The sequence below is a fragment of the Chlorocebus sabaeus genome, chromosome X (genome assembly GCF_047675955.1).
Source record: "Chlorocebus sabaeus isolate Y175 chromosome X, mChlSab1.0.hap1, whole genome shotgun sequence".
NCBI lineage: Eukaryota > Metazoa > Chordata > Mammalia > Primates > Cercopithecidae > Chlorocebus > Chlorocebus sabaeus.
The window spans coordinates 103,493,892-103,515,350 of NC_132933.1; the positions used below are offsets into that span (position 1 = coordinate 103,493,892).

At 52.0% G+C, this 21,459-nt stretch overlaps 1 protein-coding gene across 4 annotated transcripts in view; it reads left to right on the forward strand.

Moving 5' to 3' along the window:
• Window positions 1-20,564, forward strand: part of CACNA1F (calcium voltage-gated channel subunit alpha1 F) — a 25,839-nt gene extending 5,275 nt beyond the window's left edge. The window contains exons 11-44 of one of the 4 annotated variants that reach the window (XM_007991705.3): window positions 650-875; window positions 2,522-2,729; window positions 2,821-2,941; window positions 3,056-3,137; window positions 4,599-4,644; window positions 5,154-5,205; window positions 5,895-6,039; window positions 6,220-6,349; window positions 6,730-6,789; window positions 6,937-7,043; window positions 7,130-7,217; window positions 7,661-7,768; window positions 7,859-7,911; window positions 9,106-9,252; window positions 10,090-10,291; window positions 10,389-10,547; window positions 11,362-11,472; window positions 11,727-11,810; window positions 12,839-12,967; window positions 13,326-13,391; window positions 13,645-13,736; window positions 14,153-14,312; window positions 14,542-14,669; window positions 14,948-15,044; window positions 15,227-15,329; window positions 15,588-15,689; window positions 15,870-16,000; window positions 16,238-16,363; window positions 16,947-17,116; window positions 18,538-18,645; window positions 18,789-18,916; window positions 19,021-19,133; window positions 19,826-20,023; window positions 20,272-20,564. In XM_007991705.3, coding sequence (XP_007989896.1) covers window positions 650-875; window positions 2,522-2,729; window positions 2,821-2,941; window positions 3,056-3,137; window positions 4,599-4,644; window positions 5,154-5,205; window positions 5,895-6,039; window positions 6,220-6,349; window positions 6,730-6,789; window positions 6,937-7,043; window positions 7,130-7,217; window positions 7,661-7,768; window positions 7,859-7,911; window positions 9,106-9,252; window positions 10,090-10,291; window positions 10,389-10,547; window positions 11,362-11,472; window positions 11,727-11,810; window positions 12,839-12,967; window positions 13,326-13,391; window positions 13,645-13,736; window positions 14,153-14,312; window positions 14,542-14,669; window positions 14,948-15,044; window positions 15,227-15,329; window positions 15,588-15,689; window positions 15,870-16,000; window positions 16,238-16,363; window positions 16,947-17,116; window positions 18,538-18,645; window positions 18,789-18,916; window positions 19,021-19,133; window positions 19,826-20,023; window positions 20,272-20,502 — 4,211 coding nt within the window. In that variant the 3' untranslated portion in view covers window positions 20,503-20,564. The remainder of the gene's footprint in view (window positions 1-649; window positions 876-2,521; window positions 2,730-2,820; window positions 2,942-3,055; window positions 3,138-4,598; window positions 4,645-5,153; window positions 5,206-5,894; window positions 6,040-6,219; window positions 6,350-6,729; window positions 6,790-6,936; window positions 7,044-7,129; window positions 7,218-7,660; window positions 7,769-7,858; window positions 7,912-9,105; window positions 9,253-10,089; window positions 10,292-10,388; window positions 10,548-11,361; window positions 11,473-11,726; window positions 11,811-12,838; window positions 12,968-13,325; window positions 13,392-13,644; window positions 13,737-14,152; window positions 14,313-14,541; window positions 14,670-14,947; window positions 15,045-15,226; window positions 15,330-15,587; window positions 15,690-15,869; window positions 16,001-16,237; window positions 16,364-16,946; window positions 17,117-18,537; window positions 18,646-18,788; window positions 18,917-19,020; window positions 19,134-19,825; window positions 20,024-20,271) is intronic. The other 3 variants (XM_073013718.1, XM_073013719.1, XM_073013717.1) reach the window with 3 other exon arrangements.
• Window positions 20,565-21,459: the final 895 nt, after the last annotated feature.

Below are 21,459 nucleotides of genomic sequence, written 5' to 3' on the forward strand. Positions count from 1 at the left end.
TACTAAGGCACAGAACACTGAGCACCAAGGCACTGAGGGGTTAAACGACTAATCTCGGGACTCAGCTAGTGAGTGGCAGAGCCGGAATTAGAACCCAGGCAGCCTGGCTCCAGAATCCAGGCTCTTATCATCACACTGTCTGGACAAGTTCTCCACATCTACAAAATGGAGATGATAGATAATAGTATCCACTTCATGAGGCAGCGAAGAGGAGTAAATGATGTAAAGTGAAAAGTGCTTAGGACATAGCCCACCATAGAGCTAACACTTTATAAGTGTCAGCTCTTACTATTATTCATTATAATCTCAGCCCCAGCCTGAATACTGAGCACATTTCTAACCCATAACCCACAAACCAGCCCCAATCCCAAAGAAACCCTAGACTCTAACTCTACTTGTGAATTTGGGTCTTCTGGATTCATAGTCTGGCCCCCACCCCGACTCTGCCCCACATCCCCATCTCCAAGCCCCTCAAAACTTCACCTATTCTGACCTACAAACTCACCCCAATCCCTAGCCCTAAGTTTTCCCTCAGCCAGCACCTGGCCTGATACCAGCTACCCTGGGTCACCCCATGGTCCCTAGTTACCTCCCCACATGTCACCATAGAAACTGGCCAGCCCAATCACCCCTGCCCATCTCCCCACAGAGTACGCCAACAAAGTGTTGCTCTGTCTGTTCACGGTGGAGATGCTTCTCAAGCTGTATGGTCTGGGCCCCTCTGCCTATGTCTCTTCCTTCTTCAACCGCTTTGACTGCTTCGTGGTCTGTGGGGGCATCCTGGAGACCACCTTGGTGGAGGTGGGCACCATGCAGCCCTTGGGCATCTCAGTGCTCCGATGTGTGCGCCTCCTCAGGATCTTTAAGGTCACCAGGTGTGTATCAGGGGAGGGGGAAGACTAGGTCCCCAAACACAGCCCCAACAGCCCCCACCCAAACTCCAATGATAACTTCATCTGCTTCACCATTCATTGAGCAGACATCCTTTGAGTGCCTGCTGCGTGCCAGGCACCCTACCAAGCCCTAGGGAAACACCAGGAATCAAGCAGACACAAGTTCCTGTCTTCATCCACTGAAGAGAGTGTCTACTCCATTTCCATCGCCTTCCTCAACCTCAACTCCTGCTCTAACGTTTTTCTCCAATCCCATACTCATTCCCAACCCAAACCCCATCCCAAACCCCAACCACAATACCATCTCTGATCCCAAACCCCAACCACAGGTCACCTATGAGCCCACTTACAACCCTAACACCCATTCCCAAGCCCAACCCCATCTCCCACCTCATCCCTAACTCCCAGCCCCATCCCTGTCACTAACCACCAACCATAATACCATCCTCATTCCCCAAACAGAACCCCCATGTCCCTAACCCCTTACCTATCACCCTATCTTCAACTGCAACTCCATTTCCATTCTCAGCCCCAGTCTCATCCCATCCCCTCCTCTATCCCAGCCCTCAACCACAACTTGTCCTTAACTCCATCTCCAACCCCAAATACGTCACAACCCCATCCCCAACACCAGGCCCAGTCCCAACCTGAAGCCCAATTCTAGCTTCACCAACTTGATTAAACCTCCATCCTAGGCTGGGTGCGGTGGCTCACGCCTGTAATCCCAGCACTTTGGGAGGCTGAGGCGGGTGGATCACGAGGTCAGGAGTTCAAGACCAGCCTGGCCAAAGTAGTGAAACCCTGTCTCTACTAAAAATACAAAAAAATTAGCCGGGCGTGGCGGCACGTGCCTATAGTCCCAGCTACTCAGGAGGCTGAGGCAGGAGAATCGCTTGAACTCAGAAGGTAGAGGATGCAGTGAGCTGAGATTGTGCCACTGTACTCCAGCTTGGGCAACAGAGTGAGACTTCATCTCAAAAAAAAAAAAAAAGAAAAAAAAAAGAAAAAAGAAAAAGGAAAAAGTAAAAGAAAAAAAACCCTCCATAGTAACCTTATCTCCCAATCTCCCATTACACCCCAACACCAACTCTAACACCAAACTCTCAACTTTCCCCTACTTCTTTATTTTATTTTATTTTTTTTTTTAGACAGAGTCTCGCTCTGTCGCCCAGGCTGGAGTGCAGTGGTGTGATCTTGACTCACTGCAAGCTCCACCTCCCGGGTTCATGACATTCTCCTGCCTCAGACTCCCAAATAGCTGGGACTACAGGCGCCCACCACCACGCCCGGCTAATTTTTTTTTTTTTTTTTTTTTTTTTTGTATTTTTAGTAGAGATGGGGTTTCAGCATGTTAGCCAGGATGGTATCGATCTCCTGACCTCATGATCTGCCCGCCTCGGCTTCCCAAAGTGCTGGGATTACAGGCATGAGCCACCGTGCCCAGCCTCCCCCACTTCTTACTCTCATCTCACCCCAACTCCAAAATCAGTTCTAACCCTGACACCAAAGCTATTTGAGCCGAACCTTCCCAGGTGCATCCCAAGCTGGAGCCCTGACCCGGCTCCTGATGCTCCAGCCACATCCAGTGGACATGGCATCGACCCTTCCGCCTCCCATTTCTATTGCAGACACTGGGCATCTCTGAGCAATCTGGTGGCATCCCTGCTCAATTCAATGAAATCCATCGCATCCTTGCTGCTTCTCCTCTTCCTCTTCATCATTATCTTCTCCCTGCTTGGCATGCAGCTGTTTGGGGGCAAGTTCAACTTTGACCAGACCCACACCAAGCGAAGCACCTTTGACACGTTCCCCCAGGCCCTTCTCACTGTCTTTCAGGTGGGATCTGGAGACCATGGGATGGGTGGGTCGGGGAGACCCTGGAGTTGGAGGGGGTCCAAGAGCTCCATGGTGACTTTCCACCCCCCAGATCCTGACAGGTGAGGACTGGAATGTGGTCATGTATGATGGTATCATGGCATACGGTGGTCCCTTCTTCCCAGGAATGCTGGTGTGCATCTATTTCATCATTCTCTTCATCTGTGGCAACTGTATCCTTGGAGCTTTGTGGGGCTGGATGATGGTGGAGTGGGGGTGGGTAGGGGGACCTGGGTGGTCTACAGGCAGGGTGCTTCTCCATCCTTTGCAGCCTAAGCTCATCCCAGACATCCTGTTGAACGTGTTTCTTGCCATTGCTGTGGACAACCTGGCCAGTGGAGATGCAGGCACTGCCAAGGACAAGGGCGGGTGAGATCTGGCTCCACCCCTAACACAGTCTCTCTCTGGAATCCCTAACTGGGAACCCCTCAGACACCCCCACCACCAGAGATGCCTCTAGACACCCTGGTAATCCCCATCTCCAGATACCACCTGCCAGTCCTCATTCATTCAACATGCATCTATTGAGTGCCTACTGTGTGCCAGGTCCTGTTCTAGATGCTAAGGAGACAACAGGGGTCAAGGCAGACAGAGTCCTCACCTTCATGGAACTAACATTCTAGTTGAGGAAGGCAAGAAAAATATAAACAAATGAATATATAATATATGTTAATAATATGTAACAAAGATAAATAAAACAGAATGAAAGGACAGCAAGAAATGAAGATTGCTCTTTGGGGTTAAGGTTGGCAAGGAAGGTCTCTATGAGGAAATGACATTTCACCAGAGACTTGAATGAAGTGCAGGAGTGAGCCATGAAAATATCTGGGGGAAGAGTATTCAAAAGGGGAGTGGCAAGTGCAAAGGTCCTGGGGTGCTAATGTTCTTAGCACTTTTTTTTTCTTTTTTTCTGAGATGGAGTTTTGCTCTTGTCACCCAGGCTGGAGTGCAGTGGTGCCATCTCAGCACACTGCAACCTCCGCTTCCCAGGTTCAAGCAATTCTCCTGCCTCAACCTCCTGAGTAGCTGGGATTACAGACGAACACCACCACACACAGCTAATTTTTTATTATTTTTTGTATTTTTAGTAGAGACAGGGTTTCACCATGTTGGCAAGGCTGGTCTTGAACTCCTAACCTCATGTGATCCACCCGCCTCAGCTTCCCAAAGTGCTGAGATTACAGGCATGAGCCACCGCACCTGGCCGCATTCTTAGCACTTTCAAAAAAAATACCAGCGATGCCCGGGTGCAGTGGCTCACACCTGTAATCCCAGCATTTCGGGAGGCCGAGGAGGGTGGATCACCTAAGGTTAGGAGTTCGAGGCCAGCCTGGCCAACACGGTGAAACCCAGTCTCTACTAAAAATACAAAAGAAAATTAGCTAGACAAGCTCGCTTGAACCCAGGAGGTGGAGGTTGCAGTGAGTCAATATTGCACCACTGCCCTCTAGCCTAAGCAACAGAGTGAGACTCCATCTCAAAAAAATAAAAATAAAAACAGTGAGGCTGGAATGGAGTGACGAAGGAGGAGAGTGGTATGGAGTAAAGGTCAGTGGAGGAAATGGGGGGCCAGATTGAGGGCATTCTGGGCCAGGGTGAGGACTGTAGTTTTTCCTGAATTAAGGAGCCGTGGGAGGGTTGTGGGCAGAGTTGGGATGTCCCAGACAGGGTTTAACAGGCTCCCTCTGGCTGCTTTGAGAACAGACTGTTGGGACGGGCAATGGGGAAGAGCGAAGCAAGAAGGTTCTATGGGACTCAAGAAAGGTCTGTTCTGACTGTATCGATCCCCCTTTGCCCATCTGCAGCAATCACCCCTATTTCCTCACACAGGGAGAAGAGCAGTGAGAAGGACCTCCCACCGGAGAATGAAGGCCTGGTGAGTTAGATGCCTGGGCACTGTCTACACCTCCTACTCCCACCACTACCTGTCTATGTGTGCATGTCTGGTTTTTTGTTGTTGTTGTTTTATTTTGAGACAGAGTCTCACTCTGTCGCCCAGGCTGGAGTGCAGTGGTGCCATCTGGGTTCACTGCAACCTCTGCCTCCTGGGTCCAACAGATTCTCCTGCCTCAGCCTCCTGAGTAGCTGGAATTTACAGGCGAGTGCCACCACACCCGGCTAATTTTTGTTATTTTTGAAAGAGACAGGGTTTCACCATGTTGGCCAGGCTGGTCTCAAACTCACTGACCTCAAGTGGTCCACCTGCCTCAGCTTCCCAAAGTGCTGGGATTACAGGCATGAGCCACTGCGCCCAGCCATGTGCATGTCTTTAACCTTCATCCTCTGCCTATTCATTCCCCTATTATTGCATTTCTTCCATGCTTCCCCTGTGTCCATTCCCTGTGTCTCCCTCACCATTGATGACCCCCGTCTTCCTGTCCTCAGGTGCCTGGTGTGGAGAAAGAGGAAGAGGAGGGTACAAGGAGGGAAGGAGCAGGCAAGTAGGCAGGGCCAGGTGGAGCAGGTGTGGGACCCTGGGGACAGAGCTCAGGCAGACAGCTCCTGACCCCTGAGACCCTTCTCTCCAGAGATCGGCCTTTTCCAAGATCATCCTGAAAATAACAGACTTGGTATGTGGTCAGCAACGTTTGGGAACATTGAGGTTAAAGAAGAGAAATGCAGCTTAGGCAACATAGCAAGACCCCATCTCTTAAAAAATAATAATAATAATTAGCCAGGCATGATGATGCAAGCCTGTAGTCCCAGCTACTCGGGAGGCTAAAGTAGGAGGGTTGCTTGAGCACGGGAGTTCAAGGTTGCAGTGAGCCATGATGGCACCACTGAAGTCCAACCTGGGGGAGCAGAGTGAGACCCTATCTCTAAAGAAAAGTAAGAAGAAGAGAAACACGTTTTGTTTACTGCTGAACTTCTCAGAGCCTTTATTATAAAATAGTCTGTGTACACAACATTCATTCAACACACATTTGCTGAGCTCCTACTGTGTCCCAGGCACTGTTCTAAGTGCTGCGGACATAGCAGCGTACAAAACAGACTAAAATACCTTCCTGGAGGAGCTGACATTCTAGCAGGGAAATGGGAAGAATTGGCCATGTGGCAAACACTCTTCTGGGTGTTTTACATCAACTTGCTCAATTAATTTTCTTTTTTGCTTTTCTCTGGTGCCAGACATGGAGGAGGAGGAGGAAGAAGAAGAGGAAGAAGAGGAAGAAGGTGCAGGCGGTGTGGAACTCCTGCAGGAAGTTGTACCCAAGGAGAAGGTGGTACCCATCCCTGAGGGCAGCGCCTTCTTCTGCCTCAGCCAAACCAATCCGTGAGTGCTGGAAGTGGCAGGGGGTAAGGCAGGAGGGGCTAGGGCAGGTGGAGGACCATGGAGCAGCCAAGGTGGGAGTGGGGGCATGGGTGTTGCATCAGGGCCAGAGCTGTATCCCTTGGAATCCCTGATCAGTTCTGTGGTCCTGAGTTCTGACCATGGCCCACTCCCTCTCCACAGGCTAAGGAAGGGCTGCCACACCCTCATCCACCATCATGTCTTCACCAATCTTATCCTGGTGTTCATCATCCTCAGCAGTGTGTCCCTGGCCGCTGAGGACCCCATCCGAGCCCACTCCTTCCGCAACCACGTGAGACTTTGGCTGGGAGATAGGAGCTGAGGGGACACTCCTAGGGGTGTCCTCGTGGGCACAAGCTGGGGCAGGGTGGAGATAAGGAGAAGAGCCCTAGGTGAGCCTAGAGAGAGGCTTGTTAATGGCAGCTGATGCAGTACCAGCCTTTACGGTGTGTGCAACACACGGGGAAGCACCAGGGGCGAGATCAATATTTGACTGAGGAGGAAGCTGTGCTCAGAGAGGTTAAGCAGGCCAAGGGTGCCCATGTAGCTGGGTAGAGGCAGAAGAGTCCAAATTTAAACCCTAATCTTTCTGATGGCCAAGCCTTTTGAGAAGTCACCTAGGATCCCCCTCAGTCATGACTCAGTGGCTCCCCACTCTTTCTCACACCCCAGATTCTGGGTTACTTCGATTATGCCTTCACCTCCATTTTCACTGTGGAGATTCTACTAAAGGTGACTAATGGGACTCCAGTTCTACCCTCAGTTGCCCCAGCACTCTCCCCACCGGTCCTTGCAGCCCACCTCTCCGGTCCCCATCCCCACCTCCCCCAACCCCCACCACCTCCAGGTCTGGAGTCTAGCCTCATGTCCCGTCCCCAGATGACAGTGTTTGGGGCCTTCCTGCACCGCGGCTCCTTCTGCCGTAGCTGGTTTAATATGTTGGATCTGCTGGTGGTCAGTGTGTCCCTCATCTCCTTTGGCATCCAGTAAGTGACAGCTCCCCAGCCCACCCCATTCCTCTCACAGCCGGGGCCCAGCCAGGGCCAATGCCTGAGGATTGCCCCTTCCCCAGCTCCAGCGCCATCTCAGTGGTGAAGATTCTGCGCGTACTGCGAGTACTGCGGCCCCTCCGAGCCATCAACAGGGCCAAGGGACTCAAGGTAACCCCACCGCACCCAAACCCACAGGACCCAGGCCCTGCCCTGCCCCTGGGGCCAGGATCACTGATCAGACTGACCATTTCCACTGATGCGTGACCATACAGCCTGGACCTGACACGTAAATACACATCCCTGACCACTAGCCGTGTGGCCTGACCCATGTTCCTTCCAAGTGACCATATGTTTCTACCAGTGGCCACATTTCTCAGACCCAGCTCCCTGACGGGTGGCCACAGATCCCCACCCGGCAAACACCTATTCCTGGTGGGTGCCCACACATCTCTAGCCCCTAACACTGCCTTTTGAACACATGTTGCTAATCATACATCTCTGACCCATCACCACATGTCCCCAGCCCAAGTCCCTGAGCTACATCCAGAGTCCCTGCCTCATGACCACTGTGGCCTGTAGTGTTCAGTAGCCATATGCTTGGGTGCCCGCAGCATGTGGTGCAGTGTGTATTTGTGGCCATCCGGACCATCGGGAACATCATGATTGTCACTACACTACTGCAATTTATGTTCGCCTGCATCGGGGTGCAGCTCTTCAAGGTGGGGCAAACACTGGAGGGAATGCCAGGCAGGGGTCCGGGCGGGAGCGTGATGAAGGGTGAACCTATATGACAGACATCCTCTCTACAGGGGAAATTCTACACCTGCACGGACGAGGCCAAACACACCCCTCAAGAATGCAAGTGAGTGCCCAAGGCCCTGCCCTCCACGGAGCTCAGGACCCCTCCCAAAGACTATACAGCCCCTAGATCTCACCAAGGCCCAAAGATATAGTCCCAGAATTGTCCCAAGAACTGCAGAGGCCTTCAGATCTCACCAAGTCTTCGGAGGTCCCCCTGATACCTCCCCCAAATCCCTCTCCACATTCCCCAAGTGACCTACATTCCACTCCAGACCCTTAGCAATCACCACCCCCACCCTGAGCCCCCAGCTTCCATCTTGAGACTCCTGTAGAGGGTAGTTAAAAGCCTGGGCTGTGAAGTCAGACGTTACTGGTTCAAATCCACTTCATGAGACTTAGTTACATTTCTTAAACTTACTCAGTTCCATTTCACTCAGCTGAAAAACAGGGCTATCTCACAAGGCTCTTGTGAAGAGTAAATGAGCTACTACATGGAAAATGTACTTTGTACAATGTAAAGTTGCTACACAGAAAACCTAGCTTGGGCTGGGCGCTGTGGCTCACGCCTGTAATCCCAGCACTTTGGGAAGTTGAGGCAGGCAGATCACCTGAGGTTGGGAGTTTGACACCAGCCTAGCCAATGTGGTGAAACCCCATCTTTACTAAAAATACAAAAATTAGCTGGGCTTGATGTTGTGCGCCTGTAATCCCAGCTACTCGGGAAGATGAGGAGGGAGAATCGCTTGAACCCGGGAGGCGGAGGTTGCAGTGAGCCGAGATCATGCCACTGCACTCCAGCCTGGGTGGAGTCTTTTTTGAGACTCTGTCTCAAAAAAAAAAAAAAAGAAAAGAAAATCTAGCTCAGTGCCTGGCATATAGTTAATGCTAATAAACGTTGGCTATTATTTATTTTACTTTTTCCTGGCAGGCGATGATGAGAATAATGGTGATGATGAAATGATGCCAACTATGTGCCAGACACTAGTCTCATGTCTTGACTTGTGACATTTATTGATCCTTGTGACAAGCCAGGAAATCAATTCTGTTATTATCCTTATTTCTTAGAGTGGGGAAATGGAAGCACAGAAAGGGTAAATGTGCAAGATCACCCAGCCAGGACATGGAGGGACAGGATTTGAACCCAGACCATATTGCTCCACCACTATGTCCTGCTGCCTCCCTGCTGGAGACCCCAGAACATTTCCCCAGTTCCTCTCCCCTCCTCACCCATCTAACCTGTTTGCAACATCCATAGGGGCTCCTTCCTGGTGTACCCAGATGGAGATGTGTCACGGCCCCTGGTCCGGGAGCGGCTCTGGGTCAACAGTGATTTCAACTTTGACAATGTCCTTTCGGCCATGATGGCCCTGTTCACTGTCTCCACCTTTGAAGGCTGGCCTGCGTGAGGGACAGGGCCCTGGGGTTATCAGGGGATAGGGCAGGGGTCTCTGCAGGATTGGGTTGGGATCTCCTAGGAATGGGTGGGAGTGTATCTTGGGGATGTGACGAAGGTCTCTCGAGACTGGATAGGGTTTTTCTAGAGAGTGGTGAGTGTATCGGAGGACTGTAGAGGTGGGGTTCCCAGAAGCTGGGTGGGAGTTCTTTGGGGACTTGAGTGAGGGATCTCCAGGAATTAGACAGGGGTCTCTAAGGGACTAGGTAGCTAGATAGAAGCCTAGAAAGGATTGGAGATGGTTTGGGGGGACAGAGTGGAGGTTTGAGGGGACTGGGATTGGTCTCTGAAGAGATGAAGCAGGGATTCAGGGATTTCTAGAAAGCTGTGCAGGTCTTTGGGATACTCATTGTGGGGCTCTGTGGGAAGATGGAGTGGGGATTCAAGTTGATGGACAGGGATAAATTTACAGATCATTGGGGGCTTGTGTGAAAGTTCTGGGGAGGTGCATGGGGGTCTCCAGGTGGTTGGAGAAGGGGATTTGAAGGTCTGTGGAAACTTAGGGGATTTCTGGGTCTTTGAGGGTCTGAATGGAGATTCTCTGGAGGACTGTATGGGGATTTCTGAGAGCATGGGACAGAGGATTTGGACTCTTTGAGGGTCTGGCAGGGGTCTCTTAGAGTATGTATGGAGGTCCCAGGTGGTTAGGTCAGGAGATTTAGGGGTCTTTGGGGTGCCGGGCAGGAAACTCTGGGGTGTCTCTGATAAGTGGACTGGGGGTAGGTCTGAAGGGGCTGGGATATCCCCTCACCTGCCCCTACCTCTACCCCCCTCTGGCTCCCACAGACTGCTATACAAGGCCATCGATGCATATGCAGAGGACCACGGCCCCATCTATAATTACCGTGTGGAAATCTCAGTGTTCTTCATTGTCTACATCATCATCATTGCGTTCTTCATGATGAACATCTTCGTGGGCTTCGTCATCATCACCTTCCGTGCCCAGGGCGAGCAGGAGTATCAAAACTGTGAGCTGGACAAGAACCAGGTGACCTCTGACCCCTGACCCCCTGTGGATGGTCACCAACCCTTCCCTCCTTGCCTCAGGACCCCACTGCTCACTCATGACCTGCCCTGGTATGCAGCGTCAGTGTGTGGAATATGCCCTCAAGGCCCAGCCACTCCGTCGTTACATCCCCAAGAACCCGCATCAGTATCGTGTGTGGGCCGCTGTGAACTCTGCTGCCTTCGAGTACCTGATGTTCCTGCTCATCCTGCTCAACACAGTTGCCCTAGCCATGCAGGTCTGAGATCCCTGCCTGAACCCCGCCAGACTCCTGACCCTATTATCTCCACACAATCCCTTGGGAACCGTTAGGAACACTTAAGGCTGCAAGTAACAAACCCCCTGCTAACTAATAGTGACTTAAGCGATAAAGACATTTGCCATATTTCTTCAAGTCCATGGCCAGTACTTGTAAGTTGCATCCTGATTTCAGAGATGTAAGAATGTGAAAAAAAAAAAAGGTAGCCAGTGGCCATTGCAAGTTGCCATTTATTATAAAATGCACCCCAATTTCAGATATTCTAAAATGTAAAAAAGATGTGCATCCTGGAGTCAATGAATTGTGGTAATTATCTCAGGTATTGAGAAGTGCAGAGGTAGGCTGTTTGTTCATTGTTCATCCGGGACCCATGCTCTGTCTTTCTGCTTTACCATTCTTAGCAAGTTGGCATTCATTCTCATGATTGTTGTTTCATGGTCACAGCTCCAGGCATCAAAACCACACTCAAGGCAGGGAGAGTTGTACCTGGGGACTCTCCTTATTTGATCCTTTCATTGGAAAGCAAAATATTGTTTACAGAAGCTGCTAACCAACAGCAGATTTATGTTTATGTCTCATTAGTCAACCTGGCCTTGCCTAGCTACAAGAAAAGCTAGGAATCAAGAACTAAACTTTCCAGTATCCACAATGGGAGGCAGACAGTGCAAGGGGTTTGACCAATCCACAGTGTGATCATGTCCCCAGACTCGCCTCAGCCCAGGCCAGGGAATATTTGGTTGGGTGTGGGGGGTCTCTGCCTCAGGTTCCATCTCAACCTGATTTTCTCCTGCAGCACTATGAGCAGACTGCTCCCTTCAACTACGCCATGGACATCCTCAACATGGTCTTCACTGGTCTCTTCACTATTGAGATGGTGCTCAAAATCATCGCCTTCAAGCCCAAGGTGGCCCCCCTGCTCTAGCCCCACCCACCAGTGGATGAGTTCCTTGGGAGTGGAGTGTATTGCAGAGCTCTGGGGTTGGGGATGTGGGCAGCAACCAGGGAGTGAGTCTAGGGAGTGAGAAGGATTCAGGTGCAGGCCCATCGTGTGATCCAAGCCAAGCCCTGCCCGCCTCCAGCACCCCCTACTACTACTGGCCCCCTACCCTGGCTTGCAAGCTTTGAGAAGACAGGGCACTACTTTTCTCCTGCCTGCAGCATTACTTTACTGACGCCTGGAACACGTTTGATGCTCTTATCGTGGTGGGCAGCGTAGTAGATATTGCCGTCACTGAAGTCAATGTGAGAACTGGCCTTTCCACTAATCCACTCTCACCCTACACACCTTCCCTCACCTCTATCCTGGGGCTCCCTTTCATGTGGGTAGGTGGTTCCCACGCATATCCTCCCTACTCCTGGAGACTCAGTGCTTCTCATTCTAGCTCTATCTCTTCTGAGTCCCTGTTGGGTTCAGCCAAAGTCCCCCTCTACCGGCTTCCTCATTCCATTTTGTAACCTATCTACTGGCTCCACCATCTCCTGAAACGCCTCTCCTGTTATTTCTGTTATCTCTTTCATTGCCTCTACATTCCCCATCCATTGGCTCCGTCATGTCCACTGACTCCTGCTTTGGCTCCATCTTTTCTGATGACTTCATTGGCTTCATTTCTCCACCAACTTCATCGTCTCTGACACTGGCTCTTTCATGGCTCTGTCATCATCACTGACTGTATCATTGGCTCCATCACCTCCATTGGGTACTACATGGTTCTGTCGCCTCAACTGACAATGCTGCTGGTTCCCTATCTCCATCACTGGCTTCTCCATTGGCTCCTCCATCGGTTCTCATCTCCATCATCTCCATGACACCACTGGATCCATCATTTCCTCTATTGGCTCCAATGTCTCTGATCCATCACCTCCTTTACTCTCTCCTCTCCCTTCCACTCCCATTACCAACTTTTTCCACAACCATCCTAATCCACTACCATATAAACTTTCCCATTGTCTCCTGTATAATGACCCCACCATCACCCCCTATATATGCTCCATCATTTCTTGCCTTGTTCATTTGGGCCTATGATGTCATCATCTCCCCTATCACCTTTTTCTTGGTCATATCTCCCTCCAGAATGGTGGCCACCTTGGCGAGGTAGCCCACTCTCATAACAAGGACTCTCTGCTTCTTTTCCCATGTCCCTCTGTCCCTCCATCCCTCCGGATTACCCTGGGGCCTGAGTGATTTGGGTACTGGGAGGGTCAAAGAATGAGATAGGGAGATAGCTGGAGTAAATGCAAACTGAGCATCCCTACTGCACCCCTCACCCCAGAGCTCTGAGGACAGCTCCCGCATTTCCATCACCTTCTTTCGCCTCTTCCGAGTCATGCGGCTGGTCAAGCTTCTCAGTAAGGGTGAAGGGATCCGCACATTGCTCTGGACATTCATCAAGTCCTTCCAGGTAATTCCCCACCTCATCCCTTTGACCATACTTCTCCCCCATTTCACACTTCTCAGCCTGCCCCTTTACAACCCTCAGAACTACATCTCCCAGCATGCCATACCCATTTCCAAATTATCATTCCAATTTTCTCTCTTTTCGGGGCTCTCAATTTCCAACACACCTCTGGCCTCACTGACCTTACTCTATCTACTTAACATTATGTTCACATTTGAGAGACACCGCAGTCCTGGGCAGTTTGGAGATGGACTGCATCTCCCAGTAGGCCCAGGCCAGGGAAAGCAGTGCATTCTGGGGCTTATAGTTCTCTGCCTGAGCCTGTGCATCTATTCTCTGCCCCGCTCCCCCATCCCTATAGGCCTTGCCCTATGTGGCTCTTCTCATCGCAATGATATTCTTCATCTATGCCGTCATTGGCATGCAGGCAAGTGGGGACCCTAGGAAGCATCTCTTAGGCACTCCTCTGCTGGCAGGGGATGGGGTAGGAATAGCCCCAAAGTAGGGGTGGCGGGTAGACAGACAAGCTGGACAGCCCTGGGTCAATCTACACATCTGTGAAATGAGATCAGCAGTGATGCCCTGTTTGTCAGGGTTATGAGGCTCCTTTAGGTATTAGGAGGTGTGAAATGGGTGGGGAATGGGTTCACCCCACTGACACAGCCTTGGTGTGTCCACAGATGTTCGGCAAGGTGGCTCTTCAGGATGGCACACAGATAAACCGAAACAACAACTTCCAGACTTTTCCACAGGCTGTGCTGCTTCTGTTCAGGTGACATCTACTCACTCCCCTGCCATCTCATGCCCGTGGGTGCCCACACACCCTCTCTGAGCCTCAGACTGCTTGAGCTATGGGAATAACACGGCAGCATGGGGCTCCATACAGCCCGAGATGTTTCCTGGCTATGATGTGAGGAGTCTGTTAGAGTATTCTAGCCTCAGCCATTTTCTTTCTGTCTGTAAGACACGTCCCCTTCTCAGGTCTCAGTGCCTCATCTGTAAGATGCAAACACGACTGTCATCAACGTGGCCACACTGGCTGTTAAAATATTGAAATGTTATCTGTGCCAGATGTAGCCCCTGGTGAGAAGTAGGTCATCTCCTCATTCCCCAGTCCTCTCCCAACTCCATTTGCCATGACTTCATAGCCTTCCCTTCAGGATGCTACCCCTGTGTGACCCCCACCAGGTGTGCCACTGGTGAGGCATGGCAGGAGATAATGCTTGCCAGCCTTCCCGGAAATCGGTGTGATCCTGAGTCTGACTTCGGCCCTGGTGAAGAGTTTACTTGTGGTAGCAATTTTGCCATCGCCTATTTCATCAGCTTCTTCATGCTCTGTGCCTTCCTGGTGAGAACCATTTCCTAACAACCACCACCACCATCATGGGGGCTGGCCCTGAGGGGCTCAGGGATGTGACGTGGGCAGCCCAGATCTTCAGAGTGGGTGAGAGGGCTGGTCTGATGACAAGACCAACCCACAGACTCATGACCATATAAGCCCACCCCAGCCTACCACCATCCCTCCATGACACTGTTCTGCCCTTCACCTAACCGCTCCCCTGCTCAATGGCCCACAGATCATAAATCTCTTTGTGGCTGTGATCATGGACAACTTTGATTATCTCACCAGAGATTGGTCCATCCTGGGCCCCCATCACCTTGATGAATTCAAGAGGATCTGGTCTGAATATGACCCTGGGGCCAAGTATGCCCTCTATCCCCTTACCTAGAATCCAGAGGACAATGCACCGCCCTACACAGTCCCCTAGCCCCAAAACCTCCGACCTCTGCATCCCATTACCCAGTCAATAGATGCCCCAAGGTTTCCACTGCCCCATCCTCTGCCCTCTCTGACTGCCCTCCAGTTCTTCCCTGGCAAGCTCTGGGGTACTGGTGGGGGGAGGTAGTGATGAGCTGGTGGGGCCTTGAGAAAGGGCTAGAGGGGGTATCGCCAATCCAGTGGTACCTCCCCACCTCCTCCAGGGGCCACATCAAACACTTGGATGTGGTTGCCCTGCTGAGACGTATCCAGCCCCCTCTGGGATTCGGGAAGCTGTGCCCACACCGAGTAGCCTGCAAGGTCTGTGCACCTGCCCACCCCCAGGCCCCTGAGAGAGCTATCACATGGCAAGGGTGGGAAGGGATCTGCCTTGGGTGGGGAGGGGTATTTGATCGCATCCTCAGAGGTTTCTGCCCCTTGACATTCATTCCTGCATACCCAGCATTTTCCCAGAGTGGGTTTCATGTCTCTGGTGTTCGCAGAGACTTGTGGCAATGAACATGCCCCTCAACTCAGATGGGACGGTGACATTCAACGCCACACTCTTTGCCCTGGTCCGGACATCCCTGAAGATCAAGACAGAAGGTGTAGGGGAGGGGCAGGAGTGGGATCGTTCCTGGGGAGGGTGCAAAGAGCAAATTCATTGAATCATGGGCCCCTCTCCTAGCTCTGAACCTCAAAATGGGTGACCAGATTCTCCAGGCCTGTTTCCCCACCCTCCATGTCCAATGGGGGCGGTGTGCATCTGCGGTAGCAGCTTGTGAAGTCACCCCTCCAACAGTGAGGGGGCAGCTGTGGAGGTTCTTCCTATTGGCTCATGCCCCACATCCTCCTCCAACGCAGGGAACCTGGAGCAAGCCAACCAGGAGCTGCGGATTGTCATCAAAAAGATCTGGAAGCGGATGAAGCAGAAGCTGCTAGATGAGGTCATCCCCCCACCAGACGGTGAGCTATCCCCGCCCCAGTTCCCCGCGCCAGTCCCTGAATGGCAGATGATCGCTCTCCACCACAAAACCAGCGCTGGGCAGAGGGCGAGGGGAAGTCCATGCTGGTGGGTAGAGAGCAGGGAGGCGGGCTGGGTCAGAGGGCCCCCGTGTGATCTTGCCTTCTCTCCCTTGCCCCTAGAGGAGGAGGTCACCGTGGGCAAATTCTACGCCACATTTCTGATCCAGGACTATTTCCGCAAATTCAGGAGGAGGAAAGAAAAAGGGCTACTAGGCAACGAGGCCGCCCCTAGCACCTCCTCCGCCCTTCAGGTCTTCGGGACAGGGCCTGGTGTGGACGGGCATGTGTGACAGCGCTGTGGCTGATGCTGACCCCCATTTTGATCTTGTGAAACCCATGCCACAGATGAGGAAACTGAGGCCCCAGGCCTCACAGAGGGCCAGGGTGGCTGAAGGACTCCTTCCCCCACCCTACTTGCCTGCATGGGAAACAGAGAGGGAAGGTTCAGACCCTGAGCTGCCTGCTTACCTATTTCACCACCTCCACAGGCTGGTCTGCGGAGCCTGCAGGACTTGGGTCCTGAGATGCGGCAGGCCCTCACCTGTGAGGAGGAGGAAGAAGAGGGGCAGGAGGGAGTGGAGGAGGAAGATGAGAAGGACTTGGAAACTAACAAAGTGAGGACAAGTTTTCACTCTCCCAGGAACTTGATTGTAAAATACTTTGTCAATCCCCTGAGTGATTTTGACACCGCTTCTGGGAAGAAGCCCCCCCCCAACCCAGAGAAGCCCCCTCTGCAATAGAAAAATATTTATTTGAGGCTGGGAATGGTGGCTCATGCCTATAATCCCAGCACTTTGGGAGGCCAAGGTGGGAGAATTGCTTGAACCCTAAGGTTCAAGACCAGCCCTGGCAACATAATGAAACCGCCTCTCTACAAAAAAAATTAAAATTAGCTAGCAGTGGTGGTGCAAGCCTGTAGTCCCAGCTATTTGGGAGGCTGAGGTGGGAGGATTGCTTGAACCTGGGAGGTTGAGGCCACAGTGAGCTGTGATCGTGCCACTGCACTCCCGCCTGGTGACAGAACAAGACCCTATCGCAAATATTTATTTATTTATTTACTTGTTTATTTATTTGATATTTACCACTGCTGTTGGAGGGCAAGGCCCACATTCATGGACCTGTGGGGGAGACACGCTATATGACCAAATAACTTAGCCAAAAAGTGGATGCAACACTCAGTCCTGTGACTCTCCACAGGCCACGATGGTCTCCCAGCCCCCATCTCGCCGGGGCTCCAGGATTTCTGTGTCTCTGCCTGTCGGGGACAGACTTCCAGATTCACTCTCCCTTGGGCCCAGTGATGATGATAGGGGGACTCCCACCTCCAGTCAGCCCAGTGTGCCCCAGGCTGGATCCAACACCCACAGGTATTGTCAAGTGTCTGGAGGTAGACTGTGAGGGAAGGCAAGGACTAGAGACTGGACTGAGGCAATTCAGGAGGCATGAAGTTGAGGAGGGTGGGAGGGAGGGCCTAGAGGCCTTCAAGCAGAAATTTGGGAAGAATGGAGGTGTTTCAAGGGCTCAGGTAAGAATACAGGGTGATAAGAGATTCATACGAGAAAGGCAATACAAAGGTTTAATGCAAAAAGCACATTATTTGAAACCAAGATTTTCAGTTCAAATCCTGGCTCTGCCATTTGCTAAGTGACCTTGGGCTAATCACTTTTTCTTTTTTTTTTTTTTTTTTTTTTTTTTGACAGAGTCCTGCTCTGTCGCCCAGGCTGGAGTGCAGTGGCACGATTTCAGCTCACCGCAACCTCTGCCTCCCGGGTTCAAGTGATTCTCTTGCCTCAGGCTCCAGAGTAGCTGGGATTACAGGTGTGCGCCATGACGCCAGGCTAATTTTTTTTGTATTTTTAGTGGAGACGAGGTTTCGCCATGTTGGCCAGGCTGGTCTCGAACTCCTGACCTCAGGTGATCTGCCCACCTCAGCCTCCCAAAGTGCTGGGATTACTAGCTTGAGCCACGTGCCCGGCCTAGTCACTTCGTTTCTATAAGCCTCAGTCTCCTCACCTGTATGAGGGGTATGATAAAGCACTTACTTCACAGGGATAAAGAAAGGATGAAATGAGGTAATGCATGTTGAGCACTTAGCTTTTAGACAATACACAGGCAGTTGAAAGAAAAATTTTTAAAAACTTTTTTAGAGTGTCTAGCTTGCCCAGGCATGGTGGCTCACACTCGTAATCCCAGCACTTTGGGAGGCCAAGGTGGGAGGATCGCTTGAGCCCAGGAATACAAGACCAGCCTGCACAACATAATGAGACCCCGTCCATACAAAAGATAAAAAAATAGCCGAGCATGGTGGTGCATGCCTGTAGCCCCAGCTTCTTGGGAGGCTGAAGTGGGAGGATAAATTGAGCCTGGGAGGTTAAGGCTGCAGTGAGCTAAGATCATGCCGCTGTACTCCAGCCTGAGTGACAGAGTAAGACCTCGTCTCAGAAAATAAAAAATAGAAATAAAAAAATAAAGGGCCTAGCTTTTACAGGCTCCCTCCACTCCTAATACATGCCCAGTTTTGTGTTGAAGGCATCTCTCTACAGGTCAACTTTGATTTTTTTGAAACTTTCGGTCCTTCTGATGAGATGGACATCTATTAAACAAAAGCCCATGGTCACTTTAAAATGGTTAATGGTTAATTTTATGTGACTTGTCGTCAACAACAACAACAACAAAATCCAAAAGCCCAGTGTTTCTGTAAGGGTTGGGGCATGGTATGAGAGGAACCAGTGGCCCAGGGCCACATATTGAGGGATCTGGTCTGCCTAACGTGCCTCACTTTCCCCAGGAGAGGCTCTGGGGCTCTCATTTTCACCATCCCAGAAGAAGGAAATTCTCAGCCCAAGGGAACCAGAGGTCAAGACAAGCAGGATGAGGATGAGGAAGTCCCTGATCGGTACACTGGCCATACCACATGGGATGAATCCATGAGCTGGGGTGGGGGAGGGGTGGGAACTGGGTCGAGGAGGACTGTTGGTGCCCCATCTCCCAGGCCCAGACCCAGACCCAAGTTCACCCCTGGCCCTCCCACCCACACAGGCTCTCCTACCTAGATGAGCAGGCAGGGACTCCCCCGTGCCCAGTCCTTTTGCCACCTCACAGAGCTCAGAGATACATGGATGGGCACCTTGCACCACGCCGCCGTCTGCTGCCCCCCACACCTGCAGGTGAGAGCAGGGATGGATCCAAGGGGCCCCAGAGGGCCTGTAGGACAGAGATCTGGGGAAACACTGACATTGCTACTTGCCCCTGGTGCCCCACCTACCCCCAGGTCGGAAGCCCTCCTTCACCATCCAGTGTCTGCAGCGCCAGGGCAGTTGTGAGGATTTACCCATCCCAGGCACCTATCATCGTGGACGAAATTCAGGGCCCAATAGGGCTCAGGTGAGGCTGTGGAGGTGGTGCTGGGGTCTGGGGTCTGGAGAGGTGGGGGCAGCCTAGGCTGAATTTCTCAAACACAGCACATATCAGGCCCTTTTTTTTTTTTTTTTTTTTTTGAGACAGAGTTTTGCTCTGTTGCCCAGGCTGGAGTGCAGTGTTGAGATCTCGGCTCACTGTAACCTCTGCCTCTCGGGTCCAAGCGGTTCTCCTGCCTCAGCCTCCCAAGTAGCTGCGATTACAGGTGTCCGCCACTATGCCTGGCTAATTTTTGTATTTTTAGTAGAGATGGGGTTTCATCATGTTGGTCAGGCTGGTCTCAAACCCCTGACCTCAGGTGATCCACCCACCTCAGCCTCCTAAAGTGCTGGGATTACAGGCGTAAGCCACCGTGCCTGGCCTCAGAGCCTTCTGAAGAACAGGACACATATGAATGAATGCACACAATGCTCACTGTACTTGTGAGGAAACTGAGGCCCAGAGAGGTTTACCCCAGATCATGCAGGTAGTAAGTGGCAGAGCTGACATTTAAACCCAGACCTTCTGCGCTCTTACATAAATAAACTCAAGCCTGACTTATACCCATTCAGTTTCACTCCAGTTGTATATTGAAGGAAAGGAGTAGGCACAGCAGTGAGTCCTAGACCCTCATACCCTACTTATCCATCCCTGCCCCTCTGATGTTTATTCCGGCTCAGGGTTCCTGGGCAACACCGCCTCAGCGGGGTCGGCTCCTGTATGCTCCGCTGTTGTTGGTGGAAGAGGGTGCAGCGGGGGAGGGGTACCTTGGCAGATCCAGTGGCCCACTGCGCACCTTCACCTGTCTGCACGTGCCTGGAACCCACTCGGACCCCAGCCATGGGAAGAGGGGCAGTGCCGACAGCTTGGTGGAGGCTGTGAGTCCAGACGGCATATAGACAAGATGGTTGGGGGAGAAGGGGAGGAGGTGGGTACTGGAGGAGGAAGGAAAGGAGTCCCCGGGTCCTACGTTGTGCATGTAGATATCCCTTTGCCCTACGACCTCTCCTCACCCCTGTCCCCCACTGACTTCCCTACATGCCCTCATGGGCACGTCATTTATCCACACTGAACCTTCTGTGCACACTGTGCCCTCAGTCAACACTGATCCCACCTGTGCCCCTAGGTGCTCATATCAGAGGGTCTGGGCCTCTTTGCTCGAGACCCACGTTTCGTGGCCCTGGCCAAGCAGGAGATTGCAGATGCATGTCGCCTGACACTGGATGAGATGGACAGTGCTGCCAGTGACCTGCTGGCACAGGGAACCAGCTCGCTCTATAGCGACGAGGAGTCCATCCTTTCCCGCTTCGACGAGGAGGACTTGGGAGACGAGATGGCCTGCGTCCATGCCCTCTGAATTCTCACCCCTTCCCAACTGCTCAATAAACCTCCTGCCCTCCCCTCCCCAGCAGGAGACAGGCATGGACCACACCCCTGGATTTTGTTGTCTTTGCACTGGGGGACAGGGCTGCCTGGGGGCCCCCATCCATCCATCCCCTGTTCCTACCCTGAGCCACTGCCCACACACGGGTATTTCCAGAAACCAGGACAGCCAGGCCTGATTATTCAGCGTCAGGGAAGGAGGGAGGAGGAGGAGGAGGAAGAAGAGACAGCAGCCAAAAAAAGCTGGAGGCAGAGTGGAGGAGGGGGAAGGGGGAGGGAGAGGGCGTTGGACAGAGATGGAGGAAAGGGGAGAGAGAGGGTGTGAAAGGTGCTTGGACCCAGAGAGGAGGAAAGGCAGAGATTTCACCAGGGCTCAGCCAGGTCAAACTAGGAAGGGTAGACGGATGAGAAGGAAAGGAGAAGGAAACCCAGAGGAGAGTCCTGCCAGGGAAGAGTCCTAGAGGTTGGAATCGCCCTGGTATGTGATGCATCTTAGGCAGAGGGGTCCTCTGACCGTAACAGGAATTTTAGGGCGGCTAAATTGAGATCGCTCTGTCTCCCATCTCCCACCTTCTGCCTGAAAAAGAAAAGAAAACCTAAATCCTCCATCAGTAGACAACATAGGTGACAGCAAAGGGCAGGGCTCCCAGCCCTGGGGAACCCACTCAGGGCCCACCTGGCTTTCCTGAGACCACCTAAGAGTAACCTACTTTTATCCCACACAGATCCCAGAGGTCCTCTCTGCCTCTTGCCCCAGCTTTACTCCTCACCCAGCCTTTGGGGTTACATTCGCTCAGTGAAGGCTTATCAGGCATTTACTGTGTGCCAGGCACCGGCTCTGGGATTCTCTCCGGACAAACTGAGCTGGCTGAAACACGGGACAGGTCTCATCCAAAGTGGGAGTCAGCCCCACTCCAGAGGAATTGAAGGT